Raw genomic sequence first — 27,282 nt, forward strand, 5'->3', positions numbered from 1 at the left:
AGGGCTTCTGTTGCCACCACTGGCTCCCTCCACACTCCCACCCAAGCTTCCTGCTGGTCTTCCAGGTCCCAATTAGACGGCAGAGAAGCAGCTAAGAACCCTGCTAGCTGCTTGAGACAGCTGCCATTCTTCAGCAGGGCTCTGGCTGCTCGGTTCTGTGGCTGCTGCACGTGCACGTGTGAGACGGCACACCCTAGTGCCGCGTTGGAAAGCACAGCTTAGGCTGCATCGATGCCACGTCTCCCTTCTTTCAAATCCTCCGGTTACTGACAGTCCTTGCTTTAGGCACACTTCTGCTTGGAATTGAACGTACTATTACCCTATCTACCATGTTGAGCCGTGCTGTCTCGTTCCTGCACTTAAAATTACTTTTGTTTTGCTTTTCCCCACCTCAGAACCTTCACTCCTGAGGGGCCTGTGCCTAGAATACTCTTCTCCACTCTTCAACTCCTATTCAGATGCCGTTTCCTCAAAGCATTCCTCTCTGACCCCTTGGACCTAAGTCATTTCCCAGAGTCATGACTTCATACTCAGTGTTTATCTTCTCTGCTTGATTGTAACTCCATGGAAAGAGGTACTATGTGTGTCCTGTTTATGTCTGGAGCTCTAACAAGAGTTCAAACAACAATCAGCATATAAAATCCAAATCTCTTTACCTGCAGTTACCTAACTTTCTACCTTTCCTTCAGACTCCCTCTACTCCAACCAGAGTCCTGATTCATGTGGTTCCCCTACTGAGGTATTTTCTCTTTCTGGTCAAATCTTAAGTAATCCTAATTATTTAGGGCCTAGCACAATGAATGCCTCCTATATGAAGTCTTCCAGACCTGAGTCAGAACCCCTTTCATAATACTACTATGCTGATCCCGCCACGTAGGTATGCCAAGCTAAGCACTGAGTGGCTCCCCAATTATTTCATGCATGTGTGTCTCCCTAAGGGAGGAAGTATTCCTAGCAGACACTCGCTTGTACATCCTTCTAAAAATCCCTACAATGTCCATCACAGGATGCCTGGTATATAGCAGGTATAAATCTATACCTGTCGATTAACTATTTTTTGTACTAGATATATTTTAAACAATTGAAAGTTATACGGAAAAAACACCAGGAGAATGAAGGAAAAGTATACTTAGAAATGTTTTAAAAACTGCCAATCTCAAAATGAAAGAAATAATTGATTTCATAATTTTATAAAAGCTACTGCTTATTCCAGGCATAAGAAAAATTGTACAACTGTTACACATTAAACAAGTTTGTTAGTTCAATAAATTTTGCAATTGCCCTCTTTTAGGTAGATGAGGATGCTAGTTTAAGGACTCAGTTACCCGAACTCACAAGGCTAATAATCAACTTGGTCTAAGATTTAAATCCCACTCTTGTGACTGTTTGATATTTATGCCAAATTCTTTTCTCTATTTTAGAGGTACTATATCATCCAACTAAAACTGATTTTTTCTTCTATAACTAAAAATGATTGAGTATGTCATAAAAAATTAAAATCTGTGATAAATTATTAAATATGATATTGGAAGATGAACAACCAGAAGAAACTGAGACAGCTATGGAAACAGATAGTGATCTATACATTGGATGAAATAGTTCAATAATGTTTTTCTAAGGTGATGAATATGTAACAGACAGCGTCTCCACTGAGAACAGAATGAAACCAAGAATTTATTCTGTCGAGAAAACAGGAGACAATGGGCAACAGCCTAGAAATTCAAAGGGAAAACAGAAAGGGCTCAAAGAAAAAGGACAAAAGCTCTAACCAAGAACCAAGAATCCTTTCACACTCTAAGATGAGTTAGTTTGCAGATAATTCACAAATTCCCAAACAAAATGGCACTTTTACTAATCTTAAAAATAAAAGCAATATTATATTGCAGATTTTTTTTAAACAAAAGGATTTACTTCCATTGCTTTTGTGAATAATACATCCATGTTTTCCATTTAAATGATTGTGTAACTTTTTGGATTAAACAAGACTCATTAAACTGGAGTAGCTTGGCTTACATTTCTAACTCTAAAATACATAATGTATATGTTTATGGCACGTCTTCACAGTTAATCTTTCAATCTTATACTCAGCATGTTTCTACTAATTATAAAGCAAAGCAAATGTCTTTACTTTTACATTTTGCTTGTCCACTTTTTTTTTTTTTTTTTTTAATAGAGATGGGATTTCACTATGCTGCCCAAGCTGGTCTTGAACTCCTGGTCTCAAGTGATCTTCCCACCCTGGCCTCCTAAAGTGCTAGGATTACAGGTATGAGATGCTGCACCTAGCCTCTCGTCTTTTTTTTTTTTTCTTTTTCGAGACAGGCTTTGCTCTCTTGCCCAGACTGGAGAGCAGTGGTATGGTCTTGGCTCACTGCAGCCTCCGCCTCCCAGGTTCTCAAGCAATCCTCCCACCTCAGCCTCCAATGTAGCTAGGACTACAGGTGAGCACTAGCACACTTGGTTCATTTTTGTATTTTTAGTAGAGACAGGGTTTTGTAATGTCTAGAACAGGTTGATCTAGAACTCCTGGACACAAGCTATACCCGCTTAAGCCTCCTAAAGTGCTGAGATTACAGGTGTGAGCCACCATGCCTGGCCACTATCCACCGCCTTTTTTTTTTTTTTTTTTTTGAGACAAGGTCTTGTTTTGTTGCCCAGGTTAGAGTGCAGCAGCACAATCTCAGCTCACAGAAACTTCCGCCTCCTGGGTTCAAGGATTCTCCTGCCTCAGCCTCCCAAGTAGCTGGGACTATAGGCATGTACCACCATGCCCAGCTAATTTTTGTATTTTTGGTAGAGATGGGGTTTCATCATGTTGACGAGGCTGGTCTTGAACTCCTGACCTCAAGTGATCCGCCTGCCTCCGCCTCCTGAAGTATGGGGATTACAGGCGTGAGCCACCATGCCCAGCCACTGTCCACTTTTTAATACCATTCTATCATTATATAGTCTTTTAATTTCTATCTTGAATACTTAAAATATGAATAAAAGTAACAAAAGATCACCTCATGAATACTTGCTTTGTCCCTCCAAGTCAGAATACTTGAGGACATGCAACTGAAACCTGTTTCAGTTTAAGATCTTGTATGTGTGTTGCTTTTGAACTTTAGTTTGCATTATACTTTTAAAAACTAGCTTTAATGAGGTATAATTTACACCCTACAAGACTCATCTTTCTAAGTGTGCAATGAGTAAAATGATAGGGACGTGCAACCATCACCACATCCAGTGTTGGGTCATTTCCATCACCCCCCAGGAAATTCACTCCCGCCCTTTTTAAAAATACACGTTCCCTTTTTGGTGTTTTACTTTCATTTTTAAAGATGGGGGTTTTGCTGTAGTTGCCCACCGAACTCGTGGGGTCAAGGGAGCCTCTTGCCTCAGTCTCCGACGTAGCTGGGATTACTGATGCCTGCCAACATGCCAGCTCTCTCATGCTCACTGCAATTAATCTTCATGCCCACCTCTACCCTACACAGCCACTAATGTGATTTCTGTCTCTGAATGTTTGACTTTCTTAGACATTTCATATACATGGAATCATACAATAGTAGCGTTTTGTGTCTGGCTTCTTTCATTTAGCTAATGCTTTTGAGCTTTATCCATGTGTCAGGAGTTAATTCCAATTACAGCTGAGAACATCACCAGCGTGAACTGTGCAGATCCACTTACGGGCAAATTGTCTTCCTTCTTGGCCATCCCTGAAATAACAAGACCACCATCCTCTTCCTCCTATCCCCCAAGCCTACTCAATGGGAAGAAGATAAGGATGAAAACCACTATGGGGATGTGACCAACTTCCACTTAATAAGGAGTAAACATATTTTCTCTTCCTTAGGATTTCCTTAAAAACGTTTTCTTAAATAACAGCACATAACATATGAAACAAACAAAAGATGTGTTAATCGCCTATGTTATCAGTGAGGCTTCCAGTCAACAGCAGGCTATTAGTAATTAAATTTGGGGTTGGGCATGGTGGCGCACACCTGTACTCCTAGCACTTTGGGAGGCCGAGGCAGGTGGATCACCTGAGGTCAGGGGTTTGAGATCAGCCTGGCCAATATGGCAAAACCCCATCTCTACTGAAAATACAAAAATTAGCTGGGCATGGTGGCACGGGCCCGTAATCCCAGCTACTCGGGAAGCTGGGGCAGGAGAATCGCTTGAACCCAGGAGATAGAGGTTGCAGTGAGCCAAGGTTGCACCATGGCACACCAGCCTGGGAGACAGAGTTGAGGCTCCATTTCCCAAAAAAAGGTAAATTTTGTGGGAGGCAGAAGTTACACGCAGCTCTTTGACTGTGTGTGGGTAGGTGTCCCTCCCTAACCTTCTCATTGATCAAGGGCCAACTGCAGTTGCTGAACTATATTCAATTTTATGGACATATAACTTGTTTATTTATTCACCAGTTGATGAACACCTGCATTGTCTCTACTTTTCTGGCCATAATAAGCAATGTTGCTACGAGCATTTGTGTGTAAGTCTCTGCATGGACTAAGTCTCTGTGTGGACACATCATTGTCTTCATTCCTCTCGGATATCTGGGAGCGGGCTGCTGGGTCATTTGGTATTTTTATGTTTAACTTTTAAATAAATTGCGAAACTATTTTCCAAACTGGTTGTACCATTTCACATTTCTGCTTGCAACACATAAGGATTCTAGTTTATCCACATCCTCAACAAAACTTGGTACTGTATGACTTTTTAATGATAATTATTCTAGAGGATGTGAAACAGTATTGTTTCGGTTGCACTGTTGTTTTGACTGCATTTGTCTAATGATAATACAATGTCTAATTATTAAACCCTTTGCCCACTGTAAAACTAGGTTGTTTATCTTATTGATTTATAAGAGTTCTTTATATAGTCTGGATGCAAGTCCTATATCAGATGTATGATTCAAAAATATTTTGTTTGTGGCTTATCTTTTCATTGTTTTAATGGTTTCTTTTGAATGACAAAAGTTTCAAATTTTGATAAAATCTAATTTTTTATACACAGTGTTTTTGGAGTCATAGGCAAGAACTTCTTGTTCAAAATCACAGACTACCTTCTAAAAGTTTACAGTTTTACCTCTTACATTTTGTCTAATATCCAAGTGAAGTCATTTTTATGTAGTCCAAATACCTCTCTCCCTCCCTTGCTCCCTCCCTTCCTTCCTCCCTTCCTTCCTTGAAACGACCTTGCTCTGTGGCCCAGATTATAGTGCAGTGGTGCGATCCTGGCTCACTGCAGCCTCAACCTCCTGGGCTCAAGCGATTTTCCCACTTTAGCCTCCCAAAGTGCTGTCATTATAGGCACAAGCCACCAGGCCTGGCTTCTTTTTTTAAATTTGCACGTGGATAACAATTGTTTCAGCACTAGTGCTTGAACGACTGTTCTTCCCTCACTGAATGATCGTGGCACTTTGGTTGAAAATGAACTGACCATAAATATATTTATTTCTAGATTCTCAATTGGGATCCATTGATCTATATGCGTATCCTTCTACCACTGCCACAGTGCCTTGGTTACTAAAGTTGTGGAACGGAGTAGTGTAAGTCCTCTAATGCTGTTCTTTTTCCAAAATGCTTTGGCTATTCTAGGCACTTTGCATTTCCACATAATTTTAGGATCAGCTTATCAATTTCTACAAAACACATGCTATGATTTGCATAGGTACGTACCACAAGGAATTTATATATCAATTTTAAGATAACTGCCACCTTGACAACATTGAACAATGGAATCAAAGGATAAGAAAGGTCTCTCCATTTATCCAGATTTTTTTTTTCTTTTTTTTTTTTTTGAGACAGGGTCTCGCCCTGTTGCCCAGGCGAGAGTGCAGCGGCATCATCTGGGCTCACCACAACCTCTGCCTTCTGGGCTCAAACGATCCTCCCACCTCAGCCTCCCAAGTAGCTGGGACCACAGGTGCATACCACTATTTATTTTTTATTTTTTTGTAGAGACAGGGTCCCCCTATGTTGCCCAGGCTGGTTTTAAACTCCTGGGCTCAAGAAATCCTCCCGCCTTGGCCTCCCAAAGTGTTGGGATTATAGGTATGTGCTACCACAGTTGGCTGAGATTTTCTTGAATCTCTCTCAATAATGTTTGCAGGTTCAATGTGCAATTCTTATATTTCTTTTTAACAAGTTTTTGTTCTTAGGCTATCGAGAATGAACTCTTCTTAATTTCACTTTTGGAATGTTCATAGCTAGCATATACAAATATAGTGGCTTTTGGGCAGACCCACTGGCTCACACCTGTAATCCCAACACTTTGGAAAGCTGAGGTCGGCAGGTCACTTGAGGTCAGGAGTTCGAGAGCAGCCCAGCCAACATGGTGAAACCATGGTGGTGCGCGCCTATAATCCCAGCTACTTAGGAGGCTGAGGCAGGAGAATCACTTTCACTTGAACCCAGGAGGCAGAGGCTGCCATGAGCCAAGATTCCGCCACTGCACTCCAGCCTGGGCGACAGAGTGAGACTCTGCCTTCAAAAAAAAAAAAGAGAGAGACAGAAATACAATTGGTTTTTGTATAATGACTTTGTATTCTACATTCTTTCTAGACTTGTTTATTAGATCTAGTGGCTTTTTAATAAATTCTATCTGATTTTCTACATACATAACCTGTGAATAATGAATTTTATTTCTGCCCTTCCAAACTGGATGCCTTTTAGTTTTTTCTTCCCTGTTTACAATGGCTAAAACCACAAGAAAAATGCTGAGTAAGTATAATGTCCAAATCAAGGAATGAGAGTGGACATTCTTGGCTTGTTCCTGATTTTAGGGAGAAAGCAGTTAGTCATTCACCATCAAATATGCTGTTAACTGTGACTTTTTCATAGACGCCCTTTATCAGGCTGAGGATGTTTCCTAATGTGTTGAAAGCTTTTTTTTTTAAATCATGATAGGTACTGAGATTTTGTCAAATGCTTTTTCTGCACCTACTGAAAATGGTTAGTTGGCTTTTTCATTTATTCTATTGATTTTTCAGATGTAAAAAAACAAAACAAGGCCGGGCGCGGTGGCTCCAGCCTGTAATCCCAGCACTTTGGGAGGCCGAGGCGGGTGGATCACAAGGTCAGGAGATCGAGACTATCCTGGCTAACATGGTGAAACCCCGTCTCTACTAAAAATACAAAAAACTAGCCGGGCACGGTAGCGGGCGCCTGTAGTCCCAGCTACTTGGGAGGCTGAGGCGGGAGAACGGCGTGAACCCAGGGGGCGGAGCTTGCAGTGAGCCGAGATCGCGCCACTGCACTCCAGCCTGGGAGCACAGCGAGACTCCGTCTCAAAAAAAAAAAAAAAAAAAAAAAACAACTATATATCCCACTTCTGGGGTAATGAATCTAATCCATTTTATATGTTACTAGATTCTATTTGTTAATAACTTTAAAAGAATTTTTGTGCCTACATTCATAAGGGATATTGGCATATATTTTTCATGGATATCTTTGTTTGGCTTTGATACGAAGGTAAAAACCGGCTCCACAGAGTAAGTTGAGAAATGTTCTCTATTTTCTGAAAGTTTGTGATGGATTAGAATTATTTTTTCTTTAAATATTTGACAGACTAAACCAGTGAATTTCATGGGAAGAGATTTAATCCCCAATTCAATTTCTTTTTTTTTTTTTTTTTGAGACAGAGTCTTGCTCTGTCACCCAGGCTGGAGTGCAGTGGTGTGATCTCAGCTCACTGCAAGCTCCGCCTCCTAGGTTCATGCCATTCTCCTCCCTCAGCCTACCAAGTGGCTGGGACTACAGGTGCCTGCCACCTCGCTTGGCTAATTTTTTGTATTTTTAGTAGAGATGGGGTTTCACCATGTTAGCCAGGATGGTCTCGATCTCCCGACCTCGTGATCCACCCACCTCGGCTTCCCACAGTGCTGGGATTCCAGGCGTGAGCCGCCGTGCCCGGTCAAGATTTCTTATCTATTATAGGTCTACTCAGATTTGCTATTTTTTCTTGAGTGAATTTTGACAACGTGTATATTTTTAGGAATTTGCTCATTTTATTCAAGGTGTCTAATTTGTCAGTATAGAGAAAAAAGTAAACATAGCAGGTTTGAACTACTATCCTTCAAAAGGCCTGCTAACAATGTTGGCCCTTGGGTGGCATCTGGGAACATGGATTTGGGGAGGATTTCCACCATTACCTAATAAAAGTGACTCACTGTGAGTGTAACTATGTGGTGAGTCCTGTGAGTCCTCCTAGTGAGTCACTGAACCTGTGGATGGTCATGGGGACCCCAGACATAGTTATAGTTACCATAAAGTTGTTCACAATATTCGTTTATAATCCTTTAAGTTTCTGTAGAGTCAATAGTGATGTCCTTTTTTAGTTGTGGTTTTGGTAAACTGCCTTCTTTTTTATTGTTGGTCAGTCTACCTAAAGGTTTGTCAATTTTATTGATAGTTCCAAAGAACCAACTTTTGGGTTTCATTGACTTTCTCTACGACTTTTCTGTCTCACTTATTTCTCCTTTAATCTTTATTAACTCCTTTGTTCTACTGGTTTGGGGTTTTGTTTGTTCCTCTTTTTATAGTTTCTGAAGGCAAAACTTAGTTTAATGATTCTAGATCTTTGTTTACTGACAGGTATTTAAAGCTATTTAGGTATTTAAAGCTATTAACTTTCATCTAAGAACTCTTTCCTAGCATCCTACAAATGCTGATGTGTTTTCATTTTCATTTGGTTCCAAATGCTTCTAAATTTTCCTTTTGATATTTTTATTGGACCCATGTGTTATTTAGATGTGTGTTGCTTAATTTCAAATACTTGGGAATTTCCCAGATTTTCTTCTTTAGTTGTGGTTGAAGAATGTACTTTGTACAGTTTCAGGCTTTGAAAATATATTCAGACTTGTTTTATAGCCAACCATATGGTCTCTCCTAGAGAACGTTCCACGTGTGCTTGAAATCAATGTGTACTCTAGTCAGTACGTAGAATGTACTACATATGTTGGCTAGGTCAAGTTGGTTAATAGTGTTGGTCAAGTTTTCTATATGCCTACTAATTTTCTATCTAGCTATTCTATCAATTACTAAGAGTAGGGTATTAAAATCTCCAACTATAATGGTTGAAATGTCTGTTTCTCCTTCCCACTCTGTCAGTTTTTGCTTTGTATATCCTGGGTCTCTGATATATGTTGGTGTGTCTGATAGTGTCCCACAGGCATCTGAGGCTCTGTTCATTTTCCTTCAATGGATTCTTCCCTCTGCTATTTCGAATCTGCTGTTGAAGGCCTCCAGTGAATTCTCCATTTCCAAAACCGTACTCTCCAATCCCAGAATGTCTGTCTGGCTCAGCTCTTTTATATAATTTTTATGTTCTTTACTGAGAATCTCTATCTGTTGTCTCATTGCTGCCATTCATTATTGTCATACTTTATTTCTTTAAATACAGTTTCCTTTGGTCTTTGAACATATTTAAATTAATTGCTTTGAAGCTTTTCTCTGCTAAATCCACTATCTGGGAACACTCACAGGCAGTTTCTATAGACTTTTGTTTTCCTGAATATGAGTCAGACATCTCTATATTTTGCATGTCTTATAAACTGTTGAAAAGTGAACGTTTTAGACAATATATTGTAGCACCTCTGGATTCTGATATTTTCCCCCTTAAAGCTGGTGGTGCTGCCTTGTCTGCTTGTTCACTTTTGTTTAGTGACAGGCTGGGTTAAACACATGAAATCTATTTTCACTGCGATGTGCAACCACGACGTGTCCACTCAGTTTCTTCTTGTTCTATGTTCTTTTTCCTCCTCCTTTTTAATAAGACTGGTTTCCTAGGAACTGCCCAGTCACTGGCTCTCCTGTGGTAGCCTGCCTCTGTGAAGTCACTTCCACAGACAGTGACACTGGACACTGGTGTCACCCACCACTGCAGACAGAAACTGCCAGTCCTTGCAGCCTGCTCCACACTGGCAGAAACTCCATACAGCACAGCTTGGGGTGTTTGGGAAGCAGCACCCTGCTAAACCACAAATTTCCATTGCTCTTACCTGAGGTCTAGAAGTTTTCCAAAGCATAAATGTGTCTCAGATTATTGTCCCTTCATTGACATCCAAAACACTGAAATGGCTGCTTTGTCAATTCTGTCCAGTTTTTTAGGTGCTTTTTTGGAAGAGGATTTGCTGGTCTCTTCACTTGGTCTTTACCGGGAGTGCTACCCCTACTTCTCTATTATTTTTAATGCTACCTTATAAATATTTTACAAAGTTTTCCTCTAATGATTATTTTGAAATATTTCAAATAAGCAAAAATTACAAAGAATATAATAAACATCTGTCTACCCACACACTCAGCTTAATAAATAAAACATTATAGATACATTTACTTCTCTCTGATCCTATTTCCTTTCTTCCCTCTCCAGAGACAACCATTATCCTAAATTTTGTATTTATTAATCTTATTTATGTTTTTCTTAGTTTATACCTATATACATGCTCTTAAATTACTTACTTAAAATGTTTTGCATTTTAATTTTATTCAAATGATATCTCACTCTAAATATTCTTCTATAACTTACTGTGTTTGGGAGACTTACGTAATGCATGTAGCTTTAATTCATTGACAGTTAACTGCTGCATAAACATGCCACAATTAACCCAGGCTCCTATGACAGACACAGGTGTTTTCAATAACCTGCTGTTACAATGCTGTAATACTCTCATACACGTTGTCCGTGCACAAGTGCAAGAGTAACAGGGTGTAAAGAAGGATAGAGAGGCTACCGGTGCTTGTGTTAATATATGACATCTACCAATTGGCTCCCACGTGGTTGGAGGTGAAATGTGAGAGACGGGGAAACGGCGGTTGTGTCCACCACAGGGATCCATGGCCTTCCACAGAGTCTAGATTGAGAGTCACAGGGGGCCTTATAGAAGGCCTCTATACTCCAACCCCCACCCAGGAGGCAACATGGCCTGTGTCACAGAGCATTTCAGTGGAAAATTTGGGACTAAAACCTAGGTTTCCTTTCTTTACCGCCTTCTTTCTCAAAGCAAGATCTGTACACCAGCAACATTAGTGTCACCTAGAAACTTGTTAATAATACAGGCTGTTGGGCCATATTCCAGACTTATTGAATCAGAATTTGCATTTTAACAAGATTCCGAGATGCACATTAAAGTTTTAACGCTTGAAAAGTAGAGTGTGTCTCTAGGGGTGGAATTACCGATCACAGTGTGCAGATTCTTTTAACTACACCGGACAATGCCAAATTTCTCTCCAAAGTGTCGTACCAATTTACCCAGTTTAGTTTCCCACATTACTTTTTCTAACTGTCTATGAACCTAATCACAACCTAAGGCCGTTTCCTATTGCTCTTATGTACACCTCCACTGTTTGCCTTACAAAGCTTCCATTTCCTAAGAATATATCCTCAAACTATACCCCTGCATTTCTTTAATTGGTGCTGTTAAACACTTGTCTGTGATAAAAAGAGTTACATGGTCAAATAGGTTTGGGAAACACTAGATTAATCAAAATAAAACAGGTTTTTTGTTTAGTTTTGTGTTTGTTTTTGAGACAGGTTCTAACTCTGTCGCCAGGATGCAGTGCAGTGGTGTGATCACGGCTCACTGCAGTCTCAACTTCCCCAGGTTCAGGAAATCCTCTCACCTAAGCCTCCCAAGTAGCTGGGACTACAGGCATGCACCATTACACCCGGCTAATTTTTGTATTTTTTGTAGAGATGGGGTCTCCCTATGTTGCCCAGGCTGGTCTTGAACTCCTGGGCTCAAGCAACCCTCCTACCTTGTCTTCCCCACGCTCAGGGAGCAGTGATCGTACCACTGCACTGCATCCTGGGCAACAGAGTTAGACCTTGTCTCAAAAAAAGAAAAAAAAAAAAAAAAAAGCCTGTTTTATGTTTTACTTTGATTAACCTAGTATTTCCCAAAGTTCTTGGATTACAGGTGTGAGCCACCACGACCAGCCAAAACAGGTTCTTTAAGACTTCTCAGAGACCCAGAAATGTTAATAAGCACTAGGAGCCCCTAGATGTGGACTATGTTTCAAGGATTTTCTGAAACTTTGTGTCCCCATGAGTCCTCTAGGAACATATCTAAACAAACTAACATTTCAAGGAACAGGGATGGGAAATGCTGCATTGATACAGGCTTCCCGTCCTTTTTAAATACAAGTAATTTAAATTTTTTTTAAGATTTCAATTCCCTCTTATAATTCCCAGATCTTCTCATACTTTTATTAAAAGACTCTCATTTTAGCTACTTCTCTGTGGTTCTGTGTAAGTAAAACAACATTAATAAGAAAGAAAAATTCATTTTGCTCAGCTGAATTTCTCCCTATTCATTTTTCTTCGTGTTTTAAGCAAAGAAGAAATCAGCATGGAATGAAGATAAGTTACATTAGGCCCAAATTTTTAAACAGTTTTTCTTCCCTCTGAGATAACTGAGGAAACCAAACCGGCACCTGCTCTGAAACCCGGCAGAAAAACTACCCTCCTGAGCCCCGTGTTTCCACACAGATGTCCAGCTAAATTAAACTGCTCCTTAATTTTCTTTTGGTTTCCCTGAATAAATTAAAAGTTACATGACCCCAGTGATCTCTCAATAGTGAAAAATCACACATTTTATTTCACTCTTTGTGTTTTCCTTTAGTTTCAGTTTTTGTACAATAAGCATGTGTTACTTTTGCGATTGGAAAAAATACACCTTACTTATCTTCTTTTCTTTCTTTTTTTTTTTTGAGATGGAGTCTTGCTCTGTCACCCAGGCTGGAGTGACGTGGCGTGATCTCGGCTCACTGCAACCTCCACCTCCCAGGCTCAAGCAATTCTCCTGTCTCAGCCTCAGCAGCTGGGATTACAGGTGCCCTCCACCATGCCCAGCTAATTTTTAAATTTTTAGTAAAGACAGGGGTTTCAGCACGTTGACCAGGGTGGTCTCAAACTCCTGACCTCAAGTGATCCGCCCACCTTAGCCTCCCAAAGTAATCTTACTTCTAAAAGGCTTAAGGCTTAGTTTGAAAGGAAGACAACAAGTCAGAGGGCACTAAAGTTTAAATCCACCTGCACCATTCTATCAAGATGTGCAGGGAAGTACCAATGACTCTCAGTTAAGGTGGGCAAGTCTTTGCAAGAAACTTGCTAAAAGTCATTATGTAAAAACTACACGATGAAAAGTTAGTTCTTTAAATAAGTCAAACTCTAAAATTCTCATGAATGCAAAACTAAATTTTATCTAGATTTCAACGTAAGGAGACAGAGTGGTGAAACTAATGGAACATCAACAAAACTGGGGTGTGAGCCCTCTTCTGTTGGCCCTTACCTCTTTCAGTCCCCTTCCTAGTCTGTAAGATGAGAGAGAACCTACATCACGCATGGTTATTGTAAGAACTGTCTAAAAAACATATTTAAAAAACTCATCACACAGCGCCTGGCATTTATATAGTAAGTGCTCAATAAACTGCAACTATTGTTATTAAACAATTAGAAATACCCTGACTGCTTCCAGAAGAAATAAAGAAGCATTGTTACTACTGAAATTATATGAATTACTAAGTCAGTTTCAACATTCATCCTGATGAAAACAGAATCCTTCCCAGACAGGTAATCCTTGAGAATCCGTGACATAACCTGGGTGAATGATTCCAAATCAAATACATTATTTGTTGAAGTTAGTAAGCAAAATGTAGAAACGCAAAACAACTAAGGATTTAATCACAGCCAGTGATTTAATAAGTCCAAGTTGTACAGACTGCTGTCATCATTACTTATGAAGAAGAAGAAATTCAACTATGGGGGAAAAACATGTATCCCAACGAACAAATGGCAATACTAATAGGATTATGTTGGAAATTACATGGCTTCAGCAGAGGCAGAACGCTTACCTATAAAGCAATGATTTCTAAGAAGAAAAACAAAACCAACAGCCCCCATGCTTTGTTTACCTGGGTGAGTCATGGTAACCGGCTCCTCTTTGGATTTATTATTGTAGATGACTACAGCAACTGCATTGTGGAAAGCAGCCCGTGATATTTTCTCTTTAAATGTGCAGTTTCCCCTCTGCAGCAAGGCAATCCACTGTTTGATATTAGGAGGGACAAAGAACCGGGTTTGTGGATCACAGCCCAGATGATCAGCAACTGAAAAGAAAAAGAAATATACACATGAAAGATAAATAAAACTGACCAAGTCTTTATCAAAGCGTCAGCTGCTTTCTGAATACCACACAGAGCTAAAGCACGTCAAGCAGCTTGTAGCCAGCGGAGCTATGAACACATCCACAAACAATGCAATGAATCAGTATCTACAGGGAGAGATGCTCCAATGAACTGCAATATAATGCACATTAAAACAATGAAAATTTCTTAACTTTACAGACTGTTAAAAAATAAAAAGACTGATAATATCCAGTACAGGGCGGTAAAGGGAGGAGGAAGAAAAGGCCAACACAAATGAGAAACCCAGGTGACTGATGTAACCCCGACTTTTACTCACTCGTGTTTGGGTGCTAGCCCTCTCCACACACACCCCACCACTCCACACACACCCCACCACCACTACCCCCACTGTGAGAAAGCAGGAGACTGGACTGGGGGCTGATGAGGAAGCCAACGTAATCCTTGGTTCAGTTACTAAGCGATCCTGTTGAAATTCAACCATGTTTGAACAAAATTCTTCATCAATGTCTAAGGAAAATTTACAAGTTTGGTTTTGGCTTATATTTGAAAGGTGAAGTAGTTAAAATAACATCTAGGTAGAATAAATGTATTATTCCTCTAATTTATATTAGCAAAAGTCACCCCACAACTCCCTATCAAGATACACTTACTGTATCCATCTGTTTAACAGGTTATAAGAAGACACTAAGAATGTTGGTTCTACAAATTACATGGCCACTGTTCTGGATTTTTTGGGATAGTTTATTTAAAATACTCATAAGGACATTTAAATCTGTCAGAGTAAGCTCCTCAATTTTTTACTCTGCACATATGGCCATCATGGTTCTGACATCCTCTGCAAATCTTAAGAAGCCCCCGGCTGCTCTTCCCACTCCCACTTTCACATTTATAACAGGTTCAAACGAGACAGAAGGGTAGTCCAGGAGGGAAGAGAAGTCACCAAAGGTAGTGTCTGAAGACTGCTGGCACACAGTGGCGGAGGGTGCCAGCCCTGTGCCCTGAGTCAGCCCTGTCGGTCCTCTGTGTGCCAGGAAGGAAGCGAGGAAAGTGAACACAGCACATAGATCTAAAAGGGTGATATCAGAAGTAAATAAATCATAAAAACATGGCAAGATGTGGTGGCTCAGGCGTGTTAATCCCAGCACTTTGGGAGTCTGAGGCAGGTAGACTGCTCGAGCCCAGGAGTTTGAGACCAGCCTGGGCAACAAAGTGAAACAAAAAATACAAAAAATTAGCTAGGTGTGGTGGGACACATCTGAATTCGCAGCTACTGGGGAAGCTGAGTGGGAAAGATTGCTTGAGCCATGATGGCACCACTGAACTCCAGCCTGGGTGACAGAATAAGACCCTGTCTCAAAAAAAATCATAGAAACATTAAGTATTAATTGTAGTAGATAAAGAGATGACACCAGAGGGAAAATGTTGGCTTTCCACACACCTGGAAGCACAAGCTTAGCAAAAGAAACTAAACACTTACACTACTTAAATTGTAAAATGTAAAGATGTCACTAACTGCAGAGAACTATTACATCTATCATTCCCACTTAAATATCTCTCTCCAGATTTTCTTATAATTAATTGTGGTGAGACACTGCAACAAGAGCATATTTGCTACCAGAGGTCTCGCATTACATGAAATGGAGGACGAATGTTTTCACAATTTTTCATGATTGATATTGTATACAACCATTACCTACCCTGTTCCTTAAAAGGTTTCTGCACTCTGAAACTTTAACCCTTCCTCAACCAAATTAAATAGGGGGATAGAAGCCTATGTCACAATTTTAGGAGCAATTGAAAGACACAGTCGATGTACTGTAAAACTTTAAAATCCTGAAACAGATTGTTTACTTTCAGCACTATCTGTTTCATCGATAATTATGCTGTTTAAAATAAAAGCAGCTCGGCAACCTGTTATGATAATCTCCTGTCTTAGAAAAATGTCTAATACTGTATCCAAACAGGGAATAACCAAAGAACTGGTTTTAGGTGTTTTGTTTGTTATTTTTCAAAACACACTGCTGCACAAACCCTGGAAGAAAACGCAAAATCGAGAATATCTAAAGTGATGTGTTCCCTTGCCTTCTGTGTAACAATCATTTGTCTGTGACTAATCTCTTCTTCCCTGTGGTCTCGCATACATGTACAACGTAGTAAAGAGGAAACAACATAGTTATGGAATCAGCAAGACCTGTGCTCCAGGTTCTAGATCAACTGCTTACTAGCTGTGTAACCATCACAGGTTACTGAAATTGTCCCATCTTTAATTTTTACTTACTTATAAAGATTGAGATATTATCTCACAGAGTTTTACATGTGAAAAAGCCAACAGTAATTCTTTCTGGCTAGGCATGGTGGCTCACGCCTGTAATCCCAACACTTTGGGAGGCCAAGGTGGGAAGACCACTCGAGGCCAGGAGTTCAAAACTAGCCTGGGCACATAGTAAGATCTTCATCTCTATACAAAATAAAAAATAAAAAAAATTAGCCAGGCATGGTAGTTCCAGCTACTCAGGAGGCTGAGATGGGAGGATCGCTTGAGCCCAGGAGTTCAAGATTACAGTGAACTATGATCATGCCGCTGCACTCCAGCCTGGGTGACAGAATAAGACTCTATCTCTAAAAACAGTAATAATTCCTTCATTCTTAATGCTTTAAAAAAACCTCTTTCCTTTTGTTTGTTTCACTGACATTCATCCTATGTTGTCTTGGTGATCCAGTTTGGCGCCCTTGGGAGTTTCTGTGCCGAAATATGTGGGCTTCCCCAAGCTCAGCAGCACCCCACACTCCTCCGCTCTTAGTAACCACCACTCACAGATCCCAAGGCTCATCTTCTTTACCTCTTTCCTTTTGACAGTGTCGCAGTCCACTCAGATGACAGCAGTTCAGTAATATTCATAATGTTCTAAGCATGAAAAGACACAGCAAGGGGTGCAACCACAGAGCAAAAGTTATCAAACATACTGCAGGGGGCTTTAAAACTCTCCTGAAGGAATCCTGCCCACTGAGACCACATTCTATGAACAACTGCATGATCAAAAAATCCAACAATGGCCTGTATAAGCAAAATAAACTTCCTGTTTCCCAAAATTCATCTAATCATCATCCATAAAAGGTCTCTGAAAACATTTATATTGGTAGTACAATACAAAATAAGCAAGAATAAGATAGGAGGTTTCTGTTCAAAAAAGTGGTATTTATTATTCAGAAGAAAGTAAGAGGTTTTCATAAACAGGAACTTAATACTTTAGTATACTCATTCTACCCAGTTATTCCCTCCTGTAATTAAGAAACTATAAATAATGAAAACAACAGCTCTATAACAACTTTCCAAGAAGACTGATGACTACGATTAAGCAGTATTATCCCAAAATTTAATACCAGTTGTTTACATTTGAGAAATTTATTAAGTGAAGACATATTATGGTATAAAGTATCTATATAACTATGAGCCTTTAAAATTTGTCAATAGCAATTCTGTTCCAATTCAGAATTACTGTACTTCCATTTTTCTTACCTGCCAAATTTTATAAGAGGATACTATCTCTGAATTATTTGCATTTATTAATTATATAGCCAGAAAAAACTTATTAGAGGTTTTGATAAAAATTTCAAGATAGGTAATACAAAATATTTTACTATAGAACTTAAATTTTTTTTTCCTCTAGGGCTTTTCCTGCTGAGTCCAAAAATATTAAAAGTAATGAGACTTATTTACCTTTTGACAGGAACCAAACAATTACGGGCTCCTCACCTAAATGAATAGTAATTTATGTGCTTAGCAACATGCTAAGTACCAAAGAGAGAGAAAATGGGGCAAATGCCTTGCTCTTGACTCTTAAAGCACCTCCACATGGCCGGGCGCAGTGGCTCACGCCTGTAATCCCAGTACTTTGGGAGGCCAAGGTGGGCGGATCATGGGGTCAGAGGTTCAAGACCAGCCTGGCCAACACAGTGAAACCCCATCTCTACCAAAAATACAAAAATTAGCCAGGCATGGTGGCGTGTGCCTGTAATCCCAGCTACTTGGGAGGTTGAGGCAGGAGAATCGCTTGAACCCGGGAGGCAGAGGTTGCAATGAGCCAAGATTGTGCCACTGCACTCCAGCCTGGGTGATAGCGCTAGACTCTGTTTCAAAAAAAAAAAAGAAAAAAAAGAGCGTCCACATTTACTGAGGCATCATAATTGGCACCGGCACAGAAGCTGACATTAGAGGGTGCCAACACAGAGTGCATTTAGAGACTGAAGGAGGGAGGAGGGCAGGACGATGGTCAAGATTCAGTGTGAGCTGGAACCCACATGGAACCCCTGAAACTTGCCCAGGCAGGAAGGAGGCAGGTACAGAAGTTGCCAGCATAAAAACACAGAACAAAGACTAAACTCTTCTCTTGAACTCTTGTAAAACTAAGTAAGATGATATGTAACAGAACCTAGAACACTATACAAATTCAAGAAGATCAAGTTCGGAAAATATCTCATTTGTAACGAGAGAAGGGGAAGAATATTCAGGTAGGAATAATATGTAAATATTTAAAGGGCTGTAGGAACGAAACAGCTCTCTTCCACACCCCACCAGTCTGAAACTCTCCTCCACTTTGATTCATTTGATTTAGTAAAATCTCATTTCTTAGAAATGTAAACATGCCACGTAAGAAGCACTCACCATGCTACAGTGTAGGCTAATGGTTTCCTTCCTACCCTGAGAATTGTCAGTCTGCTGCAGGGGCAGAAGTGAGAGCCTAGGAAGTATTTTTCTGCAGTGATGGTCAGAACAGGTGGCCGCACAGCACAGTGGCAAAGATGTGCCTCTCCCTCTCAGAGCCTGTGTGTGTCACTTCATCCCCCTGAAACGCCAGTCCCAACTCTCTTGCTCGCCACCTTCCGAGCCTCAGGATTCTGTCAAAATGTCTTCTCCAGAATGCCTTCCCAGCCTCCTAAGACGGAGTTGGGTGCTTTTTTCAAGTTGCCATGGCACCCTCAGGTTACATCCATCTTGGCATTTATCAACTGTATTAGTAACTGGCTGTTTACTTCTGAGGCTTTCCTTCCGGAATGTGAGGTCTAGCATCTCCTGTGAACATGTCTGGCACATAGATGTTTAACACGTTTGATGAAGGAAAAGGGGAAAAATGACAGGGAAATTAAGCCAAAACTGACATTTAAAAAAAGTTTGTGGCAAAGAGCTGTTTCATGTGGTAATATCCTGACCTACGGTAATGTTCTATCAGTTGCTTCCTACAAAAGGGGTAAAAATAAAAATGAGACTAATTAGTTACCCCAGATTTAGATTTCTCCATTGTCAGCTATGATCTGGTTGCTTTCCTGCTCCTGAATTAGATTATAACTTCTTTATTCTTTAAATTTCCTGCTTCTACCCTATCTTTCCTTATTTTCCTTCTGTCAAATTCTGATTTTATGTTTCAAAGAAAAAAATACAATTCATCATTTCTGTTATCAATTTCTTAATTTTATTTTTAATGGCAGCTACTGGACTTGGGTCGAGCTTTCATTCTCTTCCACTTCCATGGATATAACTTATTACCTTACTGTTTCTACACCTTCATTTAAACCTAACATTTCTTTTTATTACTTAGCTTCACTGGGTGTTTAGTCTTATTGAAAATGTTTTCTTCTAGCCGAGTAGGTGGCTCACGCCTGTAATCCCAGCACTTTGGGAGGCCAAGGCAGGCAGATCACCTGAGGTTGGGAGTTCAAGACCAGCCTGACAAACATGGTGAAACCCTGTCTCTATTAAAAATACAAAATGTAGCCTGGGATGGTGTGTGGGCCTGTAATCACAGCTACTTGGGAGGCTGAGGCAGGAGAATTACTTGAACCTGGGAGGCAGAGGTTGCAGTAAGCCAAGATTGCACCACTGTACTGCAGCCTGGCCACAGACTGAGACTCCATCTCAGGAGTGAGACTGTCTCAAAAAATAAATAAATAAAATAAATCTCAGGCCACTCTCTGTCCTCCAAACTGGCCTGCCCCAGCCCAGCACTCTCCTCTCTCCACTCCCGGGTCCCACTTCCTCCAGGCTTTCCTCCTGAACTACCACAGTCATCCTTTGGGTCTTTACTGCCTCTTCTTCCCCCACTCGAACCTGCAATATTGATGGTCCCGAGTATTCTGCCTCCCCTGATGTGGGCCCAGGACTCTCCAGGGCTTGTTTTCACCATGTCAACAGCACACTTTTTAAAATTTTTATTGGAACAACGATGTTTACTAACATCTCATGCTGAACAGCCCTCTTTTGAGAAATTATTTTTCATTTTTACTTATATGAACCCAGTTTCTAATAGACACAGCTAAATCAGGTCGACAGCATGCTAAGAATCAGGAGAGGAAAGTGGAAAATTACACACACAGAAGGGAATTCATTCCCTTCCATTCCAAGCAAAAACTCTGGCCTTGACTTGATGAGTTAAAAGGAGTTCTTCAAGGTTTCAACTGGTTTACATGGAAGGGGTATGGAAGGGAGTCTTTGTTTGTAGTCCAGTTTATGGCAAATCACTCTATCTAATTTATCTGTTTCCTGGTTGCTCTGCCCTGCTTCTAGGTGATAGGATTATATTGTATCAAAGGCTACAGGATTAACCTCCGAATCTAGGCAATTTCTGCTTGACTCACATAGGAAGAACCAGTGTTCCATGTAACAAAATCAATGACTTAGATTGATTAAAAACAATGAGGCCAGGTGCGGTGGCTCATGCCTATAATCCCAGCACTTTGGGAGGGAGGCTGAGGTGGGAGAATCACTTGAGCCCTGGAGTTCAAAGCTGCAGTGAGCTGTGATGGCACCACTGCACTCCACCCCGGGAAGCAGACAGAGAGAGATGCTATCTCAAAAATGCGGGGAAGAGGGAATTTATCCTGTTTCAGAACAGGGCCATATTTTGGGTTGAAGAATTCAGCACCTCGGCAGTGTCTCCAGGATCTGGTTCCTTTTCATCTCTTCCCTTTGCCATCCGTAGCTTCAGTTTCATCCTAAGAGTCCCCTCTTTACTATAAGATGACTGCCAGCAGTAACTGGAGACACACAGCTCCCTGTTCATATCCAGTGGGAGACAGAAAAAGCCAACCCTCCAGGTATGTAATTTAAGCTCTTTACTTCTGTGCAGCTCACCCTAGGTCATTTATCCCTCTGTGCCCCACACCCCCTTCTGGGGCTCAAACAGGTGTCACTTAAAGCATGTGGCTGCATGGAAGTGATGGCAGACGCCTGAATTACATAAGGTTTCTGTTTTCTGTTTTAAATGAGCAGAGGCTGGCAGGCAATTAACAGCTCACTTCAAACCCCAAGGTGACCCTATAGAGTGGCTCTTAATTCATCAGAATCCATACTTGGCAATTCAAACCCACCAAAAAGGCCAAAACCTAAGAAGAAAGCTTCTTTGGTTTCCAAGTGCTTTGACACAGGGAGGCAGCTAAGGTACCAGCCCTCGGCCTCCTTCCCTCCTCGAGGGAAATGCGAGCTCTTCGGGAGAGGACGCCCATTTGAAGAGCAGCAGCTAGAGCAAGCGTTCTTGACAAGGCTCCGGGGACAGAATTCAGGAGTGAGCCACATTCGGATGAGGGGAAATCATCTTTATTTCTGCTAAAATCTAACTGAAAGCTAGCATTTTCTTTATTTATAAACATAGATAACAAACCATCTGCAACTCTGTAACCGGCGGCAACCACATTACGGTTATTGCAAATACTGCAAAATACTGATAAAGGATTAGGCCCACCACTGAATCCTGTTTCTAATGTTAACTACACAAGTATTACCATGTCACAAATATGTTAAGTATTTTAAAAACTTTGATACAGTGTTTCAGTATACTTGATTTTCTTTAATCCTATTTACTCCTGCACCTAACACTATTCTGAGAAGCAGCCCACAGGTTAAATCAGACTGCAAAAGGAGTCTCAACTGCCAGGCTTAGTCTACTTGCATATGTATATGATATATTTGGATTCATCTCTATTATTTTATTGTGTTCTTATTTATTCTCTTTTTCTAAGCTTCTTTATACTTTTTTCCCTCTCCTTTCTGCCTTTGAATATATGGACCACATTTCACTTCCCCCTTTTCCTCATCTATATATTCAAGTTCTATTTTTTTAGTGGCTACCCTTAAAATGTTAACATGCATACCTGATAAAAGGTCTAGAATTAATCAGTACCTCTATTCTCCTGAATACCTCAAGGCTCTTAAATATTAGTTTCCTAGGGCTGCCAGAACAAAGCACTACAAACATGGCGGCTTCAACAACAGAAATGTATTCTCCCACAATTCTGAAGGCCAGAAGTCCAAAATCAAGTCGTGGGCGGGGCCACCGTCCCTGTCTCCAGCTTTATCTAGTTATTTCTTTATATGGACATGTAGATAGAAAAGAATGTATTCTAAGGAACTGGCTCAGGCAGTTATGGAGACAGACAAATCCCAGGGTCTGCAGGGTGAGCTGGCAGGCTGGAGCCTGAGCAGAGCGGATGCAGTTCCAGGCCAAAGACCAGCAGGCTCAGCACCCAGAAGAGCCAAAGGTTTCCGTCAGGCAGCCAGGCAGGAGGAACCCTCTTTTACTCCAGGGAAGGTCCCTTTTTTGTTCTACTCAGGCCATCAATGGCATGGATAAGGCCCACCCACATTCCAGAGAGCAATCTGCTTTATCCAGTCTACACATTCAAACGGTAACCCTGACCGAAACCTAAGAATTCTCTCAGGATACTGTCTGACCAAGTATGTGGGCACCTGCGGCCCAGTCAAGGTGACACACACAATTCACCATCGCAGTCCTCCTCACAGCTCACTTTTTCTTTCTGTGTTCCATTTCCCTCCTCCTCATTCTACATCCTTTAGAAATTCTTTCAATGAGGATCTGTTAGGTAAACTTGTATTTTTACATCTGAAAACATCTTTCTTTTGTTCTCATTCTTGAGTGACAGGTTAATTAAGTAAAAAATTCTACACTGTTAATTTTCTCTCAGCACTTCAGGGCTGTTATTCCACTGTCTTTTTTTTTTTTTTTTTGAGACAGGGTCTCACTCTGTCACCCAGGGTGGAGTGCAGTGGCACAATCAGAGCTCACTGCTCAACTTCCTGGGCTCAAGTAATCCTCCCACCTCAGCATCCTGGGTAGCTGGGACTACAAGCATGCACCACCATGCCTGGCTAATTTTTGCATTTACCCCAACATAGGGTCTCACTGTGTTGCCCAAGTTGGTCTCAAACTCCTGAACTCAAACAATCTGCCCACCTCGACCTCCCAAAGTGCTGGGATTACAGGCGTGAGCCACCAAACCCGGCCAATTCTAGTGTTTTTAAAAAGTAAACTAAATGTGTTTCTTGTGTTTCTCCTAAGTGACAATTTGTAATTCTTCAGTTATATCCTAAAGAAACAAATTCTTACAACAAATTATCACCTTTTTGTACAGGATTTTTAAGAAGGTGGCAGCAAAACGTCTTCTGGACACCTAAATGCTGGACGCCGCAGTCAATGCGCAGGAACGTTCCAACAGCAGAACTGCCAGCAAGCGCACTTGTCAGCAGCCGTCCATCATCGTGTGTCTGCTGAACTCAGTTACTGTACATCTCAAATGGATTTTCATTATTTTTTTACATCCTTAGAACGCAAATATATCTGCTGGATGTTCTCCATGACCTAATAAAAAGCATCTTAAGGATAAGTTTCAATGACGGCTGATACAAATCACTTCGCATGAAAAGTCAACTTCAATAATAATAATAATTTCTATTACAAATGATGCAACAGATACTTCATGCAAGAGAGATGCTACAGATCTAAATAACTAAAAATTAGAGCTCAGTCCTCATACAAAGTTGGAGTCACAGTGCAATATAAGTGTTAATTATTTATCCACATCACTCTTCGCTCCACAAAGGAATTACAGTACTGAGTACAACTCTTCCTGAAGCTCTCTGTTCTCTTGGCTCCTATCCATCACGTCTTCCTCCCACCTCTCTAACTATTCTTCATCATTTTCCACTGCTAGACCCTCGCCGGGGTCTGTCCTAGGCCCTCTTTTCTCAGTGGGCAGTATCCTCCACTCCCCTGCCTTCGACTACCAACTATGTATACATCATAATCGAAATCGAAATCTCTCTCTTGAGCTTTTCTGTTTAATATTCACCTGCCTGCTAGACATTTCTCCATGAATACCGAGCACTCCAAACTTATTAGCTTCCTCTCACGTGTGATCTCTTTCCAGTGTAGAGTTCTGGCTAACAGCATCATTTACTGAAACACAAAGGACTACAATTCCTGTTGGAAACCAAGTGGCCATATGGAGACTCAACTTCCCACTGCTACTGCCACACACAGGGACACAAGGATACCACCTGTGACCCAGAGCAGCGCCTGAAGGCATTATTAACTCTTGGGCAGAAAAGAATGTGGGAGCAAGCTTGTTTTATCTCATCACTTCTTTCTTCTAGTATTTCCAGTACTAATGACTCTGACGCAATGACAGTAATGACAGAGACTGGGCTACCTGGACCATAATTTAAAATGTTATGACAGGTCAGGAGTCACGCAGCTCGCACTAACAGGGAAGAAGCCATCTGTCCAGAGGTTGACTAACCAGCGACCAAAGGACTTCAAGTTAAATTGGTGAGGAGGGCGGGAGGAAGGGAACATGAGGGAAATCATAAAATCAGTCCCTATGGAGGATTATAGGAAAAAAAAAAAAAAGACTGAAAGAGATTACTCGCATGAGAAAATGAGGTTTGAAGTGTTCATAATCTGAGACATCCATAAACCAATAAATATGAGTAATAAGAAAAAATCTTAACGTTTACCTTAAATATAGAAAATAATCAGTGAGACTTGTTGAGGCAGGTCTCAAGATTGGCCTATAATGATGGAAAGCTACTATTATTCAGAGGGAAAAAAAGTATTTTATGTCCAGATAACGTATGTCCTTCAAGGAATCCCAAGTAAACAGAAGCACTCAAGAACACCTCTGAGAGGCAGCAAGGAAAATAAGACTTCGATGCGACAGCATGCTGAGATCAACTGGCCAAATGGAGTAAAGATAAAAGTTTTTAACAGATCACAAAACTGGCAGACAGGATACGGCACCGACAGGTATTCCAACCACCTACAGAGCTGCGGAAGAGATCTCACCCTTCAGCTTCCATTCACTTCGCCTCCCACAGGACAGTGGCCAGGTATGACCCCGTGAACAGATGCCCAAGCCCAATGCAGGCCCCGAACAGAAGTGACAAGTCACGTGGAAGAAAGCAACGTATCATTTTAGAGTTTACAAAATCCTGGGCAAACAAAGCTGAGTAACAAATCATCTCGATGAGAAAGAAAATGACACGTTACACGAAGAAAGCAGCAAGAACACACAAGACAAATTAAGCTTTGAGGAGGACTCAACAAAACCTGAAAAGGCAAACACAAGATGATGCTAGAGGCTTACACAACTTTTCTTTAAAAAGCCCAGAAAGTTGAAGGTTGCCAGTAATGACAGGAACAAGCAAAGCTGCTTCTCACAAAAATTTTATTTATTTATTTTTAAAGTATATTCAGAGCAAGAAAAGTTGAAAAGAAATAGGTCTACTGCCCAGGGCCAAAGAAATGATGGATGGAAACATTTCTCAAGACCTTTTTTTGCTTTTGCTTTCTCTACCACAGAGAATAACCTGAGAACTGCAACAAGCGTGGCTACACGACACTGAAAATGAGTGCAGAGATTGTAAAAAAGCAACTACATTCTTTTTTTTTTTTTGAGACGGAGTCTCACTCTGTTGCCAGGCTGGAGTGCCGTGGCACGATCTCGGCTCACTGCAATCTCTGCCTCCCAGGTTTAAGCGATTCTCCTGCCTCAGCCTCCCGAGTAGCTGGGACTACAGGCGCGCAACACCACACCCAGCTAATTTTTGTATTTTTAGTACAGACAGGGTTTCATCATGTTGGCCAGGATGGTTTCCATCTCTTGACCTCGTGATCTGCCCTCCTCGGCCTCCCAAAGTGCCGGGATTACAGGGGTGAGTTATCGCGCCCAGCCAGCAAATACATTCTTAGAACAGGTTTTTCTGTTACCTATTTTTACTTCATCTCAGTAGAACAGCTGTTTATATCTTACGCATCCATGCTGGTTTCTTCAATTAATCACTCATATTCCTTCTTGAGATGATTTGTAATGACCCAGCTTTCTTTGTCCTAGGATTTGCAAACTTAAAAAATGACACAGTTGCTTTCTTTCAAATTTCTAGTCACTTTGCATTATATCACCAAATGCAAAGAATTCCTTCCAGCCCCTGGCATGTCACCCTCCTCGCCAGGGACAGATGCAGATGGCCACTTAACTTTTCAGACAATGCACATTCCTTTAACTTCTCCGATATCCAGCTGTCCCCGCACCCTTTACTGAAAAGACTACTCTTTCCGTCTGAACTGTCCGGGCGCCCTTGTCAAAACTCAAGTGACAAAAGGGTTTCTTTCTGGTTCTCAGCTCTACTTCACCCATCTACCATGTCTCTACCAGTACCACACTGCCTTGTGGTAAGTTTTCAAACTGAGAAATGTGAATTCCCTTCATTATTTATTTTCAAGACTGTTTTGACTACTGTGAGTCCCTTTTACTTCCATACGAATTTCTAGTATTTTCATAGGACGGTCTGAATGTGTAGGTCAATTTGGAAGGGCAAAGGTATCTTAACAAAACAAGTCTTCAGACCTATGAACATGAAAAGTCTGTTTATTTACATCTTTAAATTCTTGCAACAGTGCTTTGCAGTTTTCAGTGCCAACACTATTTTAAATGGTATTGTGAAATTTTTATTTTCTAACTGTTTGTTACCGGCATATAGAACTACAATTGACTTTTTAAATTTTTGTTTTATTGATCTTTTATCTATGGGCGTTCCTAAATATACTTGAGCTTTATAAAAATAGGCCGGGCGCGGTGGCTCAAGCCTGTAATCCCAGCACTTTGGGAGGCCGAGACGGGCGGATCACGAGGTCAGGAGATCGAGACCATCCTGGCTAACCCGGTGAAACCCCGTCTCTACTAAAAAGTACAAAAAACCAGCCAGGCGAGGTGGTGGGCGCCTGTAGTCCCAGCTACTCGGGAGGCTGAGGCGGGAGAATGGCGTAAACCCGGGAGGCGGAGCTTGCAGTGAGCTGAGATC

General features: G+C 41.0%; 1 protein-coding gene across 1 annotated transcript in view; it reads right to left on the minus strand.

Moving 5' to 3' along the window:
* The window catches only part of RNF130 (ring finger protein 130), a 110,514-nt gene that overhangs the window by 65,665 nt on the left and 17,567 nt on the right, over window positions 1-27,282 (minus strand). The window contains exon 2 of the mRNA XM_025387977.1: window positions 13,902-14,096. Within this exon, the coding sequence (XP_025243762.1) occupies window positions 13,902-14,096 (195 nt within the window). The remainder of the gene's footprint in view (window positions 1-13,901; window positions 14,097-27,282) is intronic.

Source organism: Theropithecus gelada, chromosome 6 (assembly GCF_003255815.1).
Source record: "Theropithecus gelada isolate Dixy chromosome 6, Tgel_1.0, whole genome shotgun sequence".
In the NCBI taxonomy this organism is placed as follows: Eukaryota; Metazoa; Chordata; class Mammalia; order Primates; family Cercopithecidae; genus Theropithecus; species Theropithecus gelada.